The sequence below is a fragment of the Orcinus orca genome, chromosome 1 (genome assembly GCF_937001465.1).
Source record: "Orcinus orca chromosome 1, mOrcOrc1.1, whole genome shotgun sequence".
NCBI lineage: Eukaryota > Metazoa > Chordata > Mammalia > Artiodactyla > Delphinidae > Orcinus > Orcinus orca.
In genome coordinates this window covers 116,144,575-116,165,482 of record NC_064559.1, presented here as the reverse complement: position 1 = coordinate 116,165,482, position 20,908 = coordinate 116,144,575, and the positions used below count along the sequence as shown (strand labels likewise).

General features: G+C 52.1%; 1 protein-coding gene across 8 annotated transcripts; it reads left to right on the top strand.

The window, feature by feature from the left end:
• The first annotated feature begins 319 nt into the window (after positions 1 to 319).
• Positions 320 to 18,489, top strand: STRIP1 (striatin interacting protein 1). 8 transcript variants are annotated; one of them, XM_049697174.1, is made up of 22 exons: positions 320 to 537; positions 2,982 to 3,054; positions 3,761 to 3,874; positions 4,305 to 4,439; positions 4,538 to 4,658; positions 5,439 to 5,507; positions 6,505 to 6,611; positions 6,720 to 6,847; positions 8,100 to 8,282; positions 8,672 to 8,889; positions 10,081 to 10,146; positions 10,252 to 10,315; positions 10,824 to 10,892; positions 11,406 to 11,477; positions 11,953 to 12,027; positions 12,225 to 12,322; positions 13,625 to 13,751; positions 13,960 to 14,060; positions 14,826 to 14,892; positions 15,421 to 15,525; positions 16,137 to 16,358; positions 17,525 to 18,489. In XM_049697174.1, exons 1-22 carry the CDS (start codon positions 358 to 360, stop codon positions 17,702 to 17,704), a joined length of 2,574 nt encoding a protein of 857 aa, XP_049553131.1. In that variant the 5' UTR covers positions 320 to 357; the 3' UTR covers positions 17,705 to 18,489. The 8 variants fall into 8 exon arrangements, with proteins under 8 accessions (XP_049553131.1, XP_049553126.1, XP_049553129.1 ...); XM_049697169.1 differs by having other exon boundaries at positions 321 to 537; positions 16,137 to 16,341; XM_049697172.1 differs by having other exon boundaries at positions 322 to 537; positions 2,985 to 3,054; positions 3,800 to 3,874; positions 16,137 to 16,341.
• Positions 18,490 to 20,908: the final 2,419 nt, after the last annotated feature.

Here is a 20,908-nt window from a genome sequence, read left to right as displayed (position 1 = left end):
CGTGTCCATTTTGTTCACTACAATACCCCCAACCTTTGGACAGGGCTGTAAAAGTGACAAGTGCAAAGCGATGTTAAAGGAAGGGGAGGGGCACTAAACTGACTGATGGGGCTAAGGGAACCTTCACAGATAAAACGACCTCTAAACTGGAAAAGAAACAGGGTAGAAACTAAAAAGACGTAGAAGGACTAGATTTCAAACAGAAGAAATCTCGCGAGATGTTGGACAGCCAAGATGGCTCTACCACTTGCCGCCACACTTAATATGGCGACCAGGGAGCGTTGCAGGAGGAAATCACGCGAGAGTTGCATCACCGCTACAGTCTGTGAATTGAGCCGGGGGTGTGGAGCAGCCAAGATGGAGCCGGCGGTCGGCAGTCCCGGCCTGCTGATTATGAACAACAAGCAGCCCCAGCCACCGCCACCTCCGCCGCCCGCAACGGCGCAGCCTCCAACTGGGGCACCGCGGACCGCCGGGAGCCTCGTGCCCGGGGGCAAAGCCCGAGAGTTCAACCGCAACCAGCGCAAAGACTCGGAGGTCAGGAGCTTCGGGGGGCGAGGCTAACACCAGGCAGGCGGCGGCAGGGGGTCCGGGCCCGGGGCCACTTTCGGGTCCAGGCTGGGTTTCCTGGAGGGTTCGGCAGGGAAGTTGTCATTTACAGCGAAAGGTGCAGGAAGCAAGGCTGGCATTCCCCGAGGCCGGAGGCGTGAAGGCGGGGTCCCCGCCCGGAGCTTGGCAGACCGGGAGAACCTCCCCGAGCCGCTGTCGGCTCGTTTGCTCCTCTGCGGCTGGGGCTGTGAGCGCGACCTCCGGGTCCCAGCCCCTGGGGAATCCACCCCGTGCTTCAGTTCGGGGTGAAGAGTCAGTGGTCTGCGTGCGCTCCAGAGGGCGGGGCGGCTGCACCCCCAGACCCCCTAGTCATCTCCGGCTTCTGGTCGCGTGGGTTCCGCGGCGGACGGCGTGTGTGGGCAGGGAAGGGACTGGCGAGGGTTGGGAAGGCACCTGGAAGACTGACGGAGCTAATTAGCACTAGTAGTATGCACTGTGCGCCTCGAGGCTGCGAGAGTAGGAGGGTGAGCAGTCCTGTTCACTCTGACCTTAGCCACTGCAGGTTCAGGCCACGGTTTGACAGTGCCCGGTGGTTGGTGTGCCCAGTGCGCCCGATGCTGAACTGTTAAAGATTAGAAATATATATTTAAACATGCGTTAGGTCTCAGCATCCCTCTTTTCTTGCTAGTGGGCTGTTCCTCCCATTCCGTAGACACAGTAGTCTGGAGCTGACTAGTCACCTCACCCCGAGTTAAAGAATTACTCCCACTGCCTCCGTTGTAGAATTCATGAATGAAGACACGCACGTCGCAGCGCTTTAGGGCTTCTTAATCACCTTGTTCCCAGAGCACTTACTGTGAGGTTTTCTTCACCTGAGAGGACACCGAGGCTGATTAGCAGTCAGGTGCTTATTGGTGAGAGGGAATTCCTCATTGTCCCGACATAACGTACCAGGTCATACCAAAGAGTGATGACGCTATCTTTAGACATGTGAAATCAGTTCCTCTCAAGCTTTTGGTTTTTGTTGGCAAGAGCAAACCTCTGATAAAACATCAAAATTTAGCAAGTTACAATCAGATACACTTTGAGCTTGAAGTGAATGACTTGAAAAAGCAATGAAACTGACGTTTTAGTAGCCTTTGCATGGTGGGCTTATTGCACGTCAGTGGCGACTTCTTAATAATTTTTCAAGTATGGAGGATTATGAAAGTGGTAGGCGTGAATCCACTTTCATCATGAGAGGAGTCCTAGTTTTAAAATAGTGGCCATTAAATGCACTTGCTCTTTCTGCCCTTTAATTTCTATATAGACGCAACACGTGGAAGGTCAGGCAGAGAACACATTTAAGCTGAGAGACCTGCGTAAATCTGTTTTCTTACAGATACTGATGTGGCTCTTTTCTGAGTCATAGCTGAAATCAGTAGGCTGGGAGCATGAGGAATGCCTGCAGGCCAGGGAGGCAGATATTTGATGAGAGTCCACCGTGTGCCACACAGTTTTGATTAGTCCTTAAAAACCTTCAAGATAGATTTGTGTCATCCTCATTCCATAAATGAAGAAACTGAAGCTCAGGAACTTATGAGAGTGTGCACTCTGTTGCGTCGAATAAGGCGTAGAGTTCTTCACGTTATTCACTGTTTGTGGGTATATCACTTTGTGGGTGGTCTTTGTCTTCCCAAGTAGATTGTAATTAAGTTCGAGGACTACCTTTCTCTTCACCTCTTTTCCCAGAACAGGGCTTCCAAGATGGTGTGTTCTCAGTACTCACCTATCCCCAGCAGTAAAAAGATTCTCTTTGTCATAGTCTCTCCTGTGTGTGGGAGGGAACCCATTTCTGTTCAGCCGCTGCCTTCTCTGTCAGTTCTCACTGAAATTTGAGAGAAGGGCAGGAAGGCTGAGGGTGTCAATACTCATTTTTTTCTGAGCTATTGGTAGCCCACTAGCCAGAAAGAAATGAGGCTTCCAAAATCTTAGCACCATGTGGAATGGTCATTTCACTGCACAGAGAACATGGAAGCTTCAGTGTTCATTCATCCAACAAGTACTTATTTGACTATAAGCTATTCATTCATTCAGTCAGTCAGTCATTCATGCCAAGTAGTGTGCTGGGCATTGTGGAATCATTGGTGAGCAAAATGGACAAAACTCCCACTCTCGGGAAACTTGGCAGTCTCATGGAGAGGCAGACACTAAACAGATACACATGCGCATATATGATTATGAATTATGATAAGTGCTGTGAAGGAGCAGTGCAAGGTGCTCTGAGAGGGCTTATTAGGGAGACCTGAACTTCCCAGGAGACAATATACTGTGATACAACATCAGAAAAGTAGAGGCAAGGACGTCCTGTAACACAACAGTGTCTCTGGAAGCATATGTGTTTGTTCCTTTGGAAAACACAGTGATCTTTTGCATAACTCTCCTTTTCTCAGCAGGGCTATTCCGAGTCTCCAGACCTGGAGTTTGAGTATGCTGACACGGACAAGTGGGCTGCAGAGCTCTCAGGTAGAGCACAGGCCTTCGTATTATTTGGGGGTGCTGTTTTTCCTTATTGGTCTTTAATAAAATTAGGAGTGAGTGTCATCTTGGAGTTCATTTTTTCCCCCTAGATAGTCCTAGTAGTGATGTGTATATGTAAAACATGTCAATTATTGGGTTCAAGCCCTTTGTATCTCATAACTTCGGCTTGTCCTTTACTTTTATGAAGCATCTCTGCATGATCACCTTACTTGGCTGTGGCCCAGTCCCAGTGTGGACATTGATGTTCCTTGGCCATATGCAATCCCCCTGACAGTGATCTCTCCTAGAACAGGGGTCCTGAGGAGTGCCAGCAAGTGTGCCTGCATCTGTGCCCATCTGTCGCTGCCACTGCTGCTCATGTGTAATATGAAGTCAACCTGAGTTGATTCTCATGCCTCCATAGCACAGGCTCTATTCTCAAGCCAGTTGCGAGACACACTTTCACGGTGGCGGTCATCCTGTGGCATGGCATGGTGGGGTTGATGCACGTCGGACTGGAAATGCCTGGCTTTATGCCTAACTGGCATCTGGTTATCGGCTGCAAGGGAAGTCAGCATTCTCTCCTTTGTGCACATCAGAGCATTAAGACCCCATTAGTCATTAGACAGCACAGTCCAGGAGTCACTGTGACTCAGGGACAGAGCTGGGTCTAGAAGCATACCTTCTCTACTACATGTGACACCTGCTGTAGGACGTGGACATGGAGACGATGACACTTTGTTCTTGACAGAGCTTTACAGCTATACAGAAGGGCCAGAATTCCTGATGAATCGAAAATGCTTTGAGGAGGACTTCCGGATGCACGGTGAGATGATTCCCCCCACTTCTTGGCTCTTTCAACTTGCATCATGAGAGCTCTGCAGGGCTTCTCTTAGTCATCTGAATGACTTAAGTCATCCTGGAGTGGCCTGAGAAACCTGCTGAACCATGATTATTCAAGGCCAGATGGGACATTTAGGGTGGGCTTGCAGGTACTCGGTGGGGCCTTTTCAGAATGTGAGTATTGGGGGAAAAAACCTTTATGTGATTAAAATTGCACACAAAAAAGCAGTGTTTCAGGCTGGAAATTCAGATTCATAGGGCAGCAGTGTGGCCTCATCCCTTATATAGAGAGTAATTTATCTTTCTGAGTGTTCTGGTTCTGTGGCAGTCCTGAATTTGATGGGTTGACATGGTGTCCGTCCCACTGTGAGGGTTTTTGTGGGCTCCAGTGTAAGTGGTCTCTTGCCCGGCAGTGACAGATAAGAAGTGGACTGAGCTGGACACCAACCAGCACCGCACCCACGCTATGAGGCTCCTGGATGGCTTGGAGGTCACTGCCAGGGAGAAGAGGCTGAAGGTGGCTCGAGCGATCCTCTACGTTGCCCAAGGTCTGAGTGGACACCCAGGGACCCCTGGCACCCACTTCAGTGGTGCTGCCCAGTCAGATATGGACAGGGGCTCAGTGAGCTGTGCCCTGTGTTTGCAGGCACCTTTGGGGAGTGTAGCTCGGAGGCAGAGGTGCAGTCCTGGATGCGCTACAACATCTTTCTGCTCCTGGAGGTGGGCACGTTCAACGCTTTGGTGGAGCTTCTGAACATGGAAATAGAGTGAGTTCTTCTGAGGGGCTAAAGTAGGGAAAGGGCGGCGGAGGGACAGAGCTTGCAGAACTGGTTTTGAGAGGGTTATATGCGCCACATGGGGTTCTGTTCTAACCAGCCAGTTTGAATAACGGGAGATGCTCACCCAAACGTTGAAGACCAGTGAGGGGCCTCGCAGCCCGCTAACACCAGAGAGCTCGCCAGACACTGCAGCTCCTGCCCAGGCCCACAGTGCCCCTCAGAAAAATAAAAAGCCTTCTCATTTTGAACCTTCAGACTCCATTGTGTTTGCACCACAGGTTTCCCCGCAGCAGGAAGCCAGGCACAAGTCTGACACATGGGCTCAAACAAAGCCTGCTGTAGCCTGTGTCTCCACTAGTCCTTTGCTTGGTGGACAGGTCAGCTGCTGCTCGTCTGAGGAAAACACCATCAATAATAAAAGCACTCATTGCGTGCTTATATGTCCCAGGCATTGTTCTAAGGACACTACATGTACTAATTCGTGTTAATGAGTTAGCTGCTATTACCGTCCCCATTTTGCAGATGAGGAAACTATGGCACCGAGAAGTTGAGTGCCCAGGGGCACATAACTAGTAAGTGTTAGAGCCAAGATTCAAACCTTGGCAGTCTGGTCTTGGGCTTGAGTCCTTATCCACTGGGTCCTGTGGGTTCTTTTGCAATCTAAGCGCATAGCATAGGGTTTTATCCCCCTGTTGGGCGACACTTGTCGGGGGAGCCATTTCTCTTCCTTCCTGGGGGAAGGCACTGACTCTTGCATCTCTCCTGCAGCAACAGTGCTGCCTGCAGCAGTGCGGTGAGGAAGCCGGCCATCTCCCTGGCTGATAGCACGGACCTGAGGTGAGGCGAGCAGCAAGCCCGTTCTCCCTGAGCTCTAGCTGGAGAAGGAGGACAGGGCAGGGCATGGGCGGGCACCTTTGGGTTTCCTCGCTGTGTGTGCTCACCCTCTAATTTGCAGGCGTGATGGACTCAGTGTGATCGGTAGGCCCTACTGAGGGCTCTCCCTAGGTGGGGCCCTGGGTTGAGACTCCCAACGGAAATCCAGGGTGAAGATGCTTAACAGAGCCACAGTGAAATGTGGCCTCCTGCCCACACTGCTGCTGGGAAACTCGGTGGAGTGGCATTTTGTATTTGGACAAAGCACATGAGGTGGCTCCTTCTGCTTCTGCCTTTCCGTGCACAGCTTGATGCCTGTCTGTGTGGGGTTAGTCCTGACAACTTCATGACGTTTCCTGGCTGTGCCGGAAGTAATAGCAACTGCTAAAGAAAAAGAACACCTTCCCATTTTTGTAACGATTAGAACCTGACTCTTTTTGTGAATTTGGAAGTTTTCAGATAGATACTGGTGGTGTTCCCCACTGTAGTTACGGTCCCTGGCCATCGCCCTGCTTGCTCCTGATTTCCCCTCCATCATGGTAAACACTTCCTTGCTCTCACCTTGATCATCCACTGCTTTGTCTGATCCAACACGGGCTTCCATAGCTCACGCCTGCCTCTGTGTTTTTCTCATTCCGGGAAGCTCAGGGTAGTAAATGCTTTTGGCCGTTCTTGTTCATATCCATCCATTCAGCAGCCACTTATTAAGCACCTGCTTTGAGCAAGCACTTTGCTAGAAACAGAAGACGATCTGGTCCCAACCTTAGCACCAGAGACAGAGAAGGAAGCACCCACCGCAAGGTGCTCTGTGGGACTCTTTTAGTTTTTTCTACATTACAGCCCTCCCCCCCAGCCAGCCTTGGTGCTCAGGCCTTTCTCGTGTCGTGTGGGATGTGAGGAAGCCAGGGGGTGCTCCCTTGACCCCCCATCCTGCTTCGTTATAGCTGGCTTTTGTCGCCAGGGTCTTGCTAAACATCATGTACCTGATTGTGGAGACCGTTCACCAGGAATGTGAGGGTGATAAGGCCGAATGGAGGACAGTGCGACAGACCTTCAGGGCTGAGCTGGGTAGGACTCTGGGGATCCTGGCTCAAGGCCCTGCCTGGGAATTGAGGCTGGAGGGCTTTGGGAGGGTCCTGTTCCTGCCTGTGGCCCTGATACCTTTGTGTACCCCAGGTTCCCCTCTGTACAACAGCGAGCCATTTGCCATCATGCTATTTGGGATGGTGACCAAATTTTGCAGCGGCCATGCCCCTCACTTCCCCATGAAGAAGGTTCTCTTGCTGCTCTGGAAGACAGTGTTGGTGAGTGCGTCCTTGAAGGGGAATTCCCGTGCTAGGGGACAGGGCAGGAGGGAGAGTTTCCACTGTATATCCTTTTGAGTATTGAATTATATGAATTTATAACTGCTTTGGTTAAAAAAAAAGTTCTGAAAGAAGGTTCCTGAAAGGTGATGGCAAAAAAAGTGTCACTTTGGCCTCACTGCAGCCAAAGAGGACTTGGCCTTTGAATCAGAATAGACTGTTGGCTCCCTGGTTCCTGGAAACGGTTTTCTGCAGTCACAGGACACGTCTCTCCAGGCAAGCTGCTCTTGAACCTGGAGTTTGCAAAGTGATTTGAGGCAAAATTAGAGCTGGTGTAATTGGGGCCCCCTCAGTCAGATGTCACTTGAAAGAAGAAAGAGTGAGTCCTGTGCCTACATTTTCCTCAGGGTATGGTGTGAAAGCTGACTCTTTCTCTAGCTAGTGAAGGGGTGGGTCCAGGAGAGTGGGCTGGCTAGCACCCTTGGCTTGGGAGCCGCTGTCAGCAGCCAGGCCCAGGCCAAACCAGGAGCCCTTCCCTCCAGGAGGAGCGACCTGGGGAGACAGCGGAGCTGGGGTCTGGACTCCTGCTCTTCCTGGGACTCACCTTCCCCTCTTTCACAATGGGCCAGCTCTGCGGAGCCAGGGCTCAGTGAGGTTAGGCCTCTTTAGAGTGCTCTACACATTTGACGTTGGCCAGATAAGCTTGTTGATCCCCCACGAAGCCTCACTGAAGCCAGAGAGGAAAGCCGAATTGCTCAGAAACAGTGAAACTGAGCAGCCTAAAGTTGCTGAACACTGCTGAGGTTTTGCTTCTAGGGGGATGTTTAGATGAAGGTGGGTTTTTTGTTTGTTTTTTAACTTGAACATCCAACAGTGTATTCCCAATTTGACTTTGAAAGACTGGCATGTACAGCTTTTGAAGCATTTGAGTCTCACCTACTTTTCTAGGAACTTGAAGGGTTAAGCTCTTCAGATGGCCTTTGTCTCACTCGAGGAGTCTGTTGTACACACAGAGCTAGGCGTGCCTCTGCACTAGGCTCAGTCAGCCTGCGCATCTCCACTCCTTGCCCCGTGCTCCTCTCCCATGTTGATGTCGCTCGTTTCTCCTGGGGGTGCATTCAGTCCCTTGTTGGGAGGTTGTGTGGGTCTCTAAAGATATGGGTCACGGTGTCCCAGATGCTTTTGAGCTTGAGACAGACAGGGACCCGCTTACGGACATGTCTTCCCGGCTCTGCGCCTGTCTGTGACACAGTGCACACTGGGTGGCTTTGAGGAGCTGCAGAGCATGAAGGCCGAGAAGCGTGCCATCCTGGGCCTCCCTCCGCTGCCTGAGGACAGCATCAAAGTCATCCGCAACATGAGGGCCGCCTCTCCCCCAGCGTCTGCCTCTGACCTGATCGAGCAGCAGCAGAAACGGGGCCGTCGGGAGCACAAGGTGAGGGCGACAAGGTCCCTATGACTCCTGAGAGTTCTCAAGGTGCACGGGTGCAGTGGCATAGTCACTGGATGAGCCCCAGGTTGTTGGACGGTTGTTGAAGTCTCCCCTGATCAGCAAGTCAGAATGAATGCCTTTAGGGCAGGGACGCTGTGTCCCCAGCCCAGGACCCAGTTTATAGTGGGCACTCAGAATGTGGCACTTGTGAGGGACTTGGGCAAGGACTGATTTGTCACTTGGGCCCAACCTTGACTTCCTCTCAGGTTTTTCCACTGCTCCTGGCTCTCTTCCTACCACCTTTCTGTGTGATCACTTCTTTAGCCTCCATGCCCCTTTTTATCTAGTTCGTCAGTTGGCACTTGTCTGCTCTCCCGTCCCTCTGCTCTCAGGCTCTGATAAAGCAGGACAACTTGGATGCCTTCAACGAGCGGGATCCCTACAAGGCTGATGACTCTCGAGAGGAGGAAGAGGAGAACGATGACGACAGCAGTCTGGAGGGGGAGACATTCCCCCTTGAGCGGGATGAGGTGATGCCTCCCCCACTGCAGCACCCCCAGACTGACAGGCTTACCTGCCCAAAGGGGCTCCCGTGGGCTCCCAAGGTCAGGTGAGTCTCAGACCTCCGCAACACTCTGTGCTCCTGAAACCAGTGTTGTCACATCCCCACGCCTGGCACCGGGCCTGAGTTGTCACGTGAGGTCCTGTGCAGGGCCATTCTGGCCTTGGCTCTGCGATGAGCCTCTCTTAAAGTGCCCAGTGCTGGCCCTGGGGGCGTCAGGGTGCTGGCCTTGCACAGAGAGGCCCTTATATGGCTCTTGAGTCAGTAACGTGGGTTAGCTCTTGGTTGGACATGATACTAGTGAAAGGGAGCGGGAAAAAATTAAAACAAGGACATTTAAGTGAACCCATCTCCACCCACCCTGGGGTTGTATATGATTTTTTTTGCGGTATGCGGGCCTCTCACTGTTGTGGCCTCTCCCGTTGCGGAGCACAGGCTCCCGACGCGCAGGCTCAGCGGCCATGGCTCACAGGCCCAGCAGCTCCACGGCCTGTGGGATCTTCCCGGACCAGGGCACGAACCCGTGTCCCCTGCATCGGCAGGCGGACTCTCAACCACTGCGCCACCAGGGAAGCCCTGTATATGATTTTTGACAGAATATTATAGATTAAGGGAGAATTTCTTTAGAACCATAATTAAGATGTTTGAGATATATGTGCGTGAATCAGTGGATGTCAAGGATCCTGGACGTATATAAATGGTATCTGTTTGAAAGGGCACCAACTTAAGAAATAGATGGACATGTGAAAAGATATAAGGGTCATTTTCTTGATCCAGGCTAAAGCCCCAGTTTTCAGTGATCTGTGATGGGAATACAAAACAAGTCATCAGAAAATGCAAGCTAGCCTGATTGTCTGAGACAGGACAGTATGACTCACATGAAAAAATCAGTAGCTTACAGCTCTAATTGTAAAAATTGTGAATATCTGAGAAATTCTGTTGTGACAAACTTGTTATTAATATCTGAATAAAGTATGCTTTTAAGTTTGATGTATCACCTTAATCTAATGAATAAACGAGTTACACATTTTTAGATTATTGATCCAACAGCATTATGAAGGACCTTAAAATAGTCTGAAGATTTCAGTTCTTTGTTTTTTTATTTTCTTTTTTCCAAAAAGAAAAACAATTGTGGGAGACTTTTTCTTTTGGCTTCACAGTTTCTGGACATTCTGTGTTTTGTTAACCATGATGACTTGAGATAACATTTAAGAAAGCTGCAGTCTTTTCCTTTGGCAGAGAGAAAGACATCGAGGTGTTCCTCGAGTCCAGCCGCAGCAAGTTCATAGGTTACACTCTGGGCAGGTGAGTGTGATCCGAGTTCCTTTTAAAGAAAGGTAGTGGGGTCACCCTCCCAGCCTTTGGTGTGTGGGGACCCAGGCCTAACACAGGGCCTCTGTTATTCTCCAGTGACACAAACACAGTGGTGGGGCTGCCCAGGCCAATCCACGAAAGCATCAAGACTCTGAAGCAGGTAGGTGGCTTTGGGTGAGCTTTTGGCCTAGGTTGGTCCCAAGTGAGTAAAGTGAGACCAGCCCTTTGGGAGAAGCCTTTTTAGACTTCTGTCTGCCTGAAGGAACTGGGGGTGGAGGAATAGGTGGACAGTGGCGGCATCCTTTAAAACAGTTTTTCATGCGTTTTACTTATTTTAACTGAGGTTTTGTTTGGGGCACTTACTGGGGGTTCATGAAAGATTATATTACCTGACAGTTGGGTTTTAAGGGGCTTAGTAAGTAGCCTGCCTTTTCCTTGCCCAAGTTCTAAGGCAGTTGAGTTAGGGGAGTAGGCAGAGGGAGATTGAAATGCCAGCTTTATTGCCCATGGAGTGATTGGAGAATGAGGCATGAGAACACAACAATAGGTGTCCGGATACCTCACTTCCAGAGTTAGGCAGACTCGCCTACCCAGACCAGGCAGTGCTAGAACCCTGCTGAGCCTGGTCAAGGAGCAGAAGAGTTTACAGGCTTTTCTTTTTTCTGAAGAGAGAAGAGAAAGAGGGGCTGAGACTGTCCTGTTCCTCCTCCCGTACTGGCCAGCCCGGGAGGGGAGGAGTGAGTGTGGGGGGAGGGGCGGGGAGGGGCCAGGAGTGCTCTGTGCACTCGTGTCCCTCCACCTGGGAGGAAGCAGCACGAGTGGGGAAGAGGTGTGGCCCCTAATAGCATGTCTGGAATGTAAATGTTTATATGTTTTTGAAATATGTGGTACCAAGTGGGCTTCATGCAGGGGCTTTCTGAGCATTTGAGCCCTTGATTCTGAGTACCTGGGTGCTTGATTCTGCTTTTGTTTTCCTCCTGTCATTGTCACTATCTGCAAAACCCCTTTTCTTCTTTAATTTGCTTTTTTCCTGATCTATCGTGTGCTTTTTTACACTGGTTTTAAGAGGTAGGTGCCCACTGAGAAAAATATTTCAGGTTTGGGATTTTAGTTCGGGATCTGTATGGTGACTTAGCGCTTTTTGAGAAGATGGTGTTTGAGGAAAATTGTGTGGGGTCTTTGCCAGGTGTGGGCATTTGGCCAGAGAATGAGGGGTGTTTTCCCCGGCGCCTCGTTCCCTCTCTCTCCAGCACAAGTACACGTCGATTGCAGAGGTCCAGGCGCAGATGGAGGAGGAGTACCTTCGCTCTCCTCTCTCAGGGGTGAGTTGGAGGCCTTCCTCAGCCGTAGGATCCCAGCTGTTCCCAGCACTGTGCTGGGCCTAGACCGCAAAATGCCCCAGGCCTGCCCTCAAAAAGCTCCCAGTCTGGCTCCCGCTGCAGGGCTGGCAAGTGTCAGGTCCAGGGCTTAAGAGCACAGACTCTGGGCCAGCCACCTTCCTCTGAATCCATTTAGTGGGTAGCGACCTAGGCAAGGTACTGGCTCTCCTTCCGCTTTCGTTTCCTAGCCTGTTAAATGGGAATGATAATAGTACCTTCTCCATAGAGTTGTAGTAAGGATTAAATGTGTTTTTACAAGTAAAGTGTCTGGCATGTTGTATCATTCAAGGTTTGCTATCATTATCATCATTTACATCCATACTTAGAGATTCTCCTCCAGCCAGCCAGCAAGCTGGCTCAGGAGAGCATCGTCAGGACCGGGCTTTGTATTTGTACCTATTACCCATTTTGTTGAAAGGGAGAAGAGGAAGTCGAGCAAGTCCCTGCAGAAACCCTCTACCAAGGCTTGCTCCCCAGCCTGCCGCAGTACATGGTGAGTGCACTTCTCCTGAGTGTTCTACCTGCCATGGGGTCCCCTCCCGACAACACTGGCCTTGAGAGCATGCCCGCCAGTGTCCTTTAACCCCTCCTCCTGCTGCCTGAGCACCTCCAGAAGGACCACCTCTCAGGGCCTAGTGCTGCCCCTGGCCCCTCTCATCCACACCGTCTCAACAGTCTGCTCCTCCCCAGATTGCGCTGCTGAAGATCCTGCTGGCCGCAGCTCCCACCTCAAAGGCCAAAACGGACTCAATCAACATCCTAGCAGATGTCCTGCCTGAGGAGATGCCGTGAGTATCAAGTCTTGAGTATTGAGTGTGTATGGCTCCTGTGAATGGAGCAGGTCAGGGGCAGAAGGGTAGAGGCGAAAGGGGAAGTGTTTGCCTTTTGGTTCCACCGTTTGCTAGGTTGTTTGCTGTTGTCATTCTTTGTTTTTGTTGTTGCTGCCGCTGCTGTTGTTTTGGCTCAGCTTCTCTGCAGATTAAGTTTAGGGTATTCCTGGCTCAGACGAAAGAAAACGTACTGGGTGAAATATTCAGTTTTACTGCTTGGGGAGGTGGCTTAATCTGGTTGGCTTGGATTCTAGTGTAGACTCTGCCGCTGAGTGAATATCTGAGTGAATTGGTGAAAGTCACTTCCTCCTCTGTGAAATGAATCGGACGGTGTTTGACATTTCCCCAAAGGCTCCTTTGAAAGCTATGTGATTGGGACATCCAGGACGTACAGTTTTAGCTTCTGGACAAAAATCAGCCAACAGCTGGACCTGAGCTGCGTGTAGATTCTTTCCTATTTGCCAGTGAACTGGCATGCAGAATATTTTTGAATGTCTCAGGGTGATAGTAAAATCCTTAGGGGTTCTTCCTCCCTGGAGCACTGACCTCATCTTTTTGATGTGAGAGTACGAACTAAGATCACTTTGTGCTTTGAGAAGGACCTGGGCACTTGATCCCCTGCCTGCCTACCAGTACCACCCAGCTCTGAGACCAGTTCCCTGGTGGGTGGACCCCTTGCGTCTGGTGGTGACAGCCAAGTGAGGGAGGAGGCAGCGTTGGCTAACACCAAAGGGAATGTCATGGAGCACCAGGCCATCGTGATGGTCCTTGGGAAAAAGCCTCCACAGTCAAATATTGATCTCCTCTTATAAAGATTTATAGTGAAAGCTCCTAAATTTGCAAGAAACTGATTTAAGTAAATGCTTCCTAAATTTTTCTGACTCCAAAACCCCTTTTCCCCATAATATGAAACATCTCAATATACTGGTATTCCACAGAACACACTCTGAGGAGCACAGGTTCATATGGTGGCAGAAGCTTAGGGGAGATCTTGAGATGAGAAGTTCAGTTTTGGAGGAAAAGCAAAGAAATAGGCTAAGAATGTGTTTGGGGCATCACAAGGAAGAAATCAATTATGCTGAGCTAGATTGCTTGTTAGGTGGGTGGGTGGAGCTGGGCGTAACCTCTGAGATGTCCGTAGGGTGGGGGTGAGGTGGGAGCTTCGCCCAGAGAAGGCTCAGGAATCCCATCTCTCCTGGGACCACCAGAGAGGAGGGTACTGCACCTGCTGGGGGCCCACCCGGGTGATTGTGCTTCTAGCACCACAGTGTTGCAGAGCATGAAGCTGGGAGTGGATGTGAACCGCCACAAAGAGGTCATTGTTAAGGCCATTTCTGCGGTCCTGCTGCTGCTGCTCAAGCACTTTAAGTTGAACCACGTCTACCAGGTACCTGCAGCCCCTTCCTTCTGTCCACTGGGCCAGGGCCTCAGGCAGTGCTGCTCCTCTAGCCCCAAAGAACAGAGGCCTTGGCCTTCAAATCTCCTTGAGCTCTGCATGAATGTTCTAAGACACGGTCCTCCCAAGGCCTTTTACCACTGGAGGAAGGAGGGTGAGGTCCCACGGGCATGCTTATATTTCTTCCTGTTGCTTGCAGTTTGAGTATATGGCACAGCACCTGGTGTTTGCCAACTGCATCCCTTTGATCCTGAAATTCTTCAATCAAAACATTATGTCTTACATCACTGCCAAGAACAGGTGATAAGGACCAGGGATCAGGAAGGGGTGGGTATGGCCAGATGGCAGGGCTCCCAGCTGGCCTCTCCCACTGAGTCCGTTCAGCACCCACAAGCCAGTGCTCTGCCAGGCGTCAGGACCCGAAGATGAATGAGACATGGCGCCTGCCTATAGAGAACGCCAGTTTGTCAAACCTGAGTCTAGCTAGTCTAGTGACAGGTGACTCAGTCTGTCTTTGCCTGGATGGTTGGATGGCAGGGTTCTCATCCTGGGCTCCAATACCGCCCTCACTGCCCTTCTGTGCCCTTTTTTTTTGAGGGGACTGGCTGGGCGCTTGCTCTCAGGGGAGTTTGGCCCCGTGCACTATAATGTCTTGTCCCGACCCCATCACCTGGCGCCAGCTGTACTTGACATTGACAGCTCATCAGCGTGATAACACCACAAGCTGAGCTGTTAGCCAGACACAGTCTCCAGTGGCGGCTTGGCATAAATTAATTGCCTTGAGAAGTCCGCCCCCCGCTCCAGATTTATTGCTGTGAGGGATAATGTGCTCTCTCCACCCCTTACAAGATTACGAGCTTGTCTCTGGCTACAGAGGGATCTTACAAGTTCACTCGTAGCAGGTATTTCCCCGTCTTAGAGCTGGGGAAAGTGGGGTGGTGCGGACAAGGTCGATTACTGCTTCTGCTCCCACAAGTGAGGGAGGGAGGCCAGGAGCCAGCAGCTGCTCCTCCAGGCTCCAGCCCTCGCTCAGGGCGGGTGCCTGGGCTCTCTTGCCCTGTGCAGCATCTCTGTCCTAGACTACCCTCAGTGCGTGGTGCACGAGCTGCCGGAGCTGACTGCCGAGAGTCTGGTGAGTAACTAGCCTCTTCCCCAGCGGTCCCTTTGGTGTGAGGGTTGTGGTGGAGAGCCTGCCTCCCCCTCACAGGGGTAGAGGTTCTTCACAGGTGCGGTCACTGTTAAGTGCCGGGCTTTTGAAGCACTGTAATTGCATAGAAGGGCTGAGGGGCGGACCCTGCAGAGTGGGAAGATTTGGATTTAGGGCTTGTTTCAGAAGTGTGGTCTTCAGGTGCTGCCGACCCAGAGCTCACCTGGTTGAGTTGTTTCCCTCTCCCCACACTCGAACTCTCTGGGGCCACAGCTCTGAGGAGCCACAGCCCCCAATATCATGCTCCATGTTTCCTGCAGGAAAATTCTAGGGGGCACCCCTTACCTCTGCCAGCTTCTGGGATGGAGGTCCCCCTGGGCTGAGGGGAGGAGAGGGTTCCTGGTACACGTGTGGAGAGACTGAGCAGTGCTGACGTCACAGATGGGAGGGCCCTGGAAACTGCGGAGCACTGCAGCTGTGCAAGAGATGATTGTTCCTGGGTTTTCCCTGTAGGAAGCAGGTGACAATAACCAGTTTTGCTGGAGGAACCTCTTTTCCTGTATTAATCTGCTTCGGATCTTGAACAAGCTGACAAAATGGAAGCATTCGAGGACGATGGTGAGTCAGCGCAGTCAGCAGGCATGAATCTTGGAGCTCAAAGCAGCGTGCCACCTGCTGTCCGGTCCCTTCACATTAGAGGGCAGGGGTCCCCACCTAACTTTCCTATAGCCACATCCTTGCATTTTAAGGGCTGATCTCTGGTGCCTTGATGAGTTGAACTGGAAGCTGGAAGAGGCTCAGTCATGTGCTGAAACAAATCTACATATGTAGAAGGCATTTTCTGTATCCTCTTAATCTCCGCTGGTTCTCCACCAAGGTTCTGAGAGTCTCCTTAACCCTGAGTCTGTGGATCCCTTTGGGGCGGGGAGGTCCGTGAATCCTCTGAAATTGTGTATGTGTGCACATAGGGATATTTCTGGTGAAGGAATTCATAGCTTTCTTCAGATTCCAGAATGACCCATAATTAGGATGACCAGCCATCCAGCTTTGCCTGGGACTTTCCTGGTTTTAGCAGTGGAAGTGTCCCAAGTCCCAGGAAACCCTTCAGTCTGGGGGAAACTGCAGCAGTTGGTCACCCTGCCCCTAACCCCAGAAGGGATAGCAGCATGGTGGTGGTGCAGGTATTTATTTCTGCCCTCAACGTGGGCCTCCCTTTTAACCCTTCCCAGATGCTGGTGGTGTTCAAGTCAGCCCCCATCTTGAAGCGGGCCCTGAAGGTGAAACAGGCCATGATGCAGCTCTATGTGCTGAAGCTGCTCAAGGTGCAGACCAAGTATCTGGGGCGGCAGTGGCGAAAGAGCAACATGAAGACGATGTCTGCCATCTACCAGAAGGTGCGGCATCGGCTGAACGACGACTGGGCTTACGGCAATGGTGAGGCTCCCCACGAGGCGAGGCGGGGCGGGGGTGGAGGGGCGCGGGGAGGTGACAGCTGTCCCTCTAAGCTTCCCTGAGTAACCTGGAAGAGCCCAGCTCCTGCTTCTGTAGCGTCAGGATGGGAGCCCTGGGAAGGACTTGGAGAAGCTGCCAGGCTTGGCATCTGTGATCATACCCATTCCTCTCTGAGCCTCCCCTTTCCTTTTCCAGAAATGGTCACAAGACTTTCTCTATCCTCTCGTCCTCTCTCCCCCCTGCAGCTGCCGTGGTTCTGGTCACTGAAATTCTCACAGCTCCTGATGGATTCCCTGCCAGTTCCTTTCTCTCCATCAGTGCCTCAGACTTTGCTCTAGTGATCTTTTTAAAATACAGATCCAGTGGTGGTACCTCCCTGAGTAAAATCCTTCATTGGCTTCTGATTTCCCTAAGAATTAGTGCCAAACTCTTAACGTATTTAAGGCCCACACTTTGTCCCTCCGTGTCCTCATCTAATCTGTTCCAGCTTCCCCTCAGCCCAGCTTCCATCACACCTATAGGGCTCTGGGCACAGTCAGTGCACATTGGCCATGCTTTCCCCCAGTTTGTACTCTCTGCCGGCAGCGCACCTCCCCGTACCCCCTAGTTGTTCTGTATCTGCATGTGTTCCTCCCCTCCGCACCTTGGCCTCCCTGGCAGAGTGGGTCTTCCCAGTGTCCCCTGAGCATGCTACCCGCACCCTTACAATTCCCGGCCACAGCACCAGGACCATATGGCTGTATCTGCACGCCCAACGCCCTGAATTTGTGCAGAGCCAAGGTGGCCCACAGCACCTGGTCAGGGAATTGAGAGAACAAGCAGAGGAGGGGATCTGCACGTTCCTGCCTCTGATCCCAGAGAGCCAGGGAGAGCGTGACTTTGAGAGAAGCACGTTGTACCCCTGGCTTTCCCTCACTGGATCCACATAAACTGCAGTGTAGCCTCTTTCTCCGTAGCTCTGGCTTTTCGCCTTTGACCTGACTTACCTGTGTGTCTAGGAAAGAAGTCCTGTCAGTTTTCCCGAGGATGGGGCTCGGAGGTTTCCCGCTCCTGGTTGACAGTCAACATTCCAAGCCCAGGCTGGCGTGGCCCTAAGCTGCAGTGAACCCCAGGGGAGCTGCCACAAGGGCTTGGCTCCTAACCATGGCTTCCTGCTTTGTCCTAGATCTTGATGCCCGGCCTTGGGACTTCCAGGCAGAGGAGTGTGCCCTTCGTGCCAACATCGAGCGCTTCAACGCCAGGCGGTACGACCGGGTCCACAGCAACCCCGACTTCCTGCCTGTGGACAACTGCCTGCAAAGTGTCCTGGGCCAGCGGGTGGACCTCCCTGAGGACTTCCAGATGAACTATGACCTCTGGTTAGAAAGGGAGGTCTTCTCCAAGCCCATTTCCTGGGAGGAGCTGCTGCAGTGAGGCTCCTGGGCAAGAGACTGAAAATGAAAGAAGGGGTGATCTCCAGGTACCCCAGGGGCTGTCCTGGTTCCTTGCTGCAGTGCTCCCATCCCCCTCCAGGTGGCAGCACAGCCCCACTGTGCCCTTCCCAGCCAGTGCTGGGTTGGCTGGGGAGTCTGCATCTGACCTCTCATTGATTCCCAGCGTCCTGCTCGTGAGTGGTCATCTCTCTGCTTGGGATCCTCTCTTCCTTCACTCCTCCGCGCCCTCCTCTCTTGGACATAGTTGGTTGCAGCTCATTTGTCATTCCACCCAAGGCTGGGAAAACCTGGGATGGGCTGGGAACCTGCTGCATCTGAATTTCAGGGGTCACGCTGACTCTTCCTGAGACACAAATCCTTGGCATGTCAGCTTGCCAAAGAGGAGGGCTTACGATTAGAGCCAGGCCAGAAAGTCAGAATCTTGGTTTTGCTTTGGGGGCTTTCTGATGTCATTCCAGCCTCTTGCTAAGTTTCATCTAGAAGCAATTGCAGAGGCTCCTGCAGCTGCCTCAGCAGTTTGGTTTTGGACGGGGTTGGGACAGGAAGAGAAGCTTCCCTTAACCAGAGGTGCCATTTTTTTTTTCTTGGTGTGCAAGGGTCTGTAAATATATATGAATCTGTGTGTGTTCTCTTGTGTCATATTGGGGTTTTTAATGTGTTTGTGTATTCTGTTTACATTAAAAGGAAGCAAAAACAATGCCCATTGCCTTGTCTGCAGGAAATATGGCCCCTGAATATCTCCTCCAGGTCTAGAAAGAGAGTTTTCTTGCCAGCATTGATAGGTCACCCCCTTGTCCCTGCCAAGCTGCCCACCTTTCTCATCTGAGGGGGAAGGGGGGGGGAGTTGGCACTTATCCCAAGTGTTCTTTCCCCACATCAGTCTGGTTTTGCTCCAGGGCGCCCAGCCCCAGGGCTCTGGGTTGCTGGAGCTGTAAGTTGTCTGCACCCCTGGGTTAGAGGTATTACAGTAGGCACCCCAGGCTTCTCTGGATCACACCCCTGAGCTGGTATCAGTATTAGGGAGGGAGGGGCAGGTCAGAGAGGGGCTCGACTGTGCTGGACTCTCACTGGGGTAGATGGGAACTGAGAGGAAGCTTAAGTGCCCAGAGCCTGGGGAAGCAGACCGTCAGGAGTCCCGGGAAAGGGAGTGTCGGGAGGCCCAGGAGCCCGCGTGGCTGAGGGAGAAGCAAACACCTTTGTGGTCGGTGTCAGTCTGAGGCTTCCGGAGCCTGCATCTGGCCTTCAGATCCCCGGACGTGTCTGCCTCCGCCTTGCTCCATCTTGACGCTCTGCTTCTGAGGATCTTACCATTCTGATGCTGAGAAAAGGAGTGTTCCCTTTTAGGAATTGCTTCAAGTTCCCTTATCTTACCTGTAGGCCACCTGTAGGGGATTTTAAGTCTCCAAGGGGTCTTGACTAATAAAAGAAACGTATTCTGGGGGAAATCTCCCCTTTGTTGGCTCTTCCGTTCAGTACGTGTCCACTGAGCCTCAGTCCAGGCCCTGAGCTGGGCTTCTAGGACAGGCCTTTATGCGCCAGTGTGATTATGAGCAGCCGGTAGGAGCCAGCAGTGCGTCCGTATGTAAGTCACACGGCCTAGGAGATGGGAAGTCCCTGTGATTGGCCTTTGCCACAAAGTAACTTGCACAGGACAAGGGACTTTGACACAATTTATGTGTGCACAGTGGATTCTCTGCTGTTTCTTACTAGGGTCAATAGGAAGTATGCATCTTGAGGTGGCAATTTGAGTAAGTTGGAATTTCACGTTCTTGCTTGACCACGCAGCCTGGTTTACTGAAGCCGTCTGGCTGAGGCTTTGACCTCCTTCCCATTTTTTGATTTCCCCAAATCTCTCCTCTGAAGCTTCTCTGAGGCTTCACCTTAACTAGAGGTGCCATTTTCTCTCTTGGTTTGCAAATGTCTGTAAATATCTCTATATAACTCTGTGCAGAAAGAACACAGAATATCAAAGCAGCAAGGGCTGTAAAGGTTGGGCAGGTGGATCCCGCATCTGTGGGCCCAGGGGCTGGCCCAGGAGGGGAGCTGCCTTACCATGGCCACAGAGTGTGCTCTGGGCAGACTGGCTGTTTGAAGCCTGGTCTTTGTACAGAAGTACCTCTGGAGCATCAGCCCTGCCATCATACCTTGGAGGCCTGTTCTGGCGGTCCCCGTTCTGGGTGCCCTGAGTGTCCAGGTGAGTAGGACACCACACTCTTACTTTCCTTGGCAAGCTCACAGTTGATGGAGAGCTGGCCATAAAAGCAAGTAAGAGCAGTAGTGTGCTAGGTACTGAGACAGACATCTTCAGGGCTCCACAGGACCCTTTGCTCCCAGCTGGTGCCCACCTACTGGAGAAGGGACAAGGCGAGGGGAGGCTGCAGTTGTTGAGGGCAAGGCAAGGGGGCTCCAGCATCAGGAACAAGGGCTCCAAGAGCGGACGCTTTGTGCTCATGCTGGGATGAGCCCGTGGCCAAGGCTGGAGCAGGGGTGAGGTATGTTCTCCCTCTGCCGGATACAGGAAATGCCCAGTTCCTGGGGATACTGGGCTCTGTTCCTGTCTGTGACTGCAGAGGGTCTGCACTTAGGGGTTGTAATTCAGGTTGATGTGTAAAGGACTGGGGGAGGCTGGGGATGAAAACGGAATGCCTCTAATGAGAAGCATTTCCTGATGCTGGACTGAGGCTAGAAGCTGGGACTGAAGGGCGATCTGGCTAGGGCCCTCCTCTCTGGGCCTGGTGTCCGGGCCCCTGCCAGGACCAAGATTTAGGGCTTCTCTGGGTGGGCCTCACAGGAGCAGAGAGGAACCTTAGCAAAGGGAGACCGAGCCTAGCACCTCTCTTAGGTTGAGATTCCAAGTGGGGCCACTTCCCTTTTCTTTTTCAGAGGGGCCGACCAGAGCCCCAGCCTGGCCTTGGGAAAACATCGGGCCTAGGCTGAGGGCTGAGGTTGCCTCTGGAGTGAGGCCATGGGGCAGGGGCGTCTGGAGACCTGGGGGCTGTCTTAGGGATGAGACGCCTAGGGTGTGGAGGAGGAGGGGAAGATGGAAGGACGGCTAATGGGAAGCAGGTGGAAGGGCTGCCTGAGTCCCAGCCAGGGGACAGGCTGGCTGGGATGGC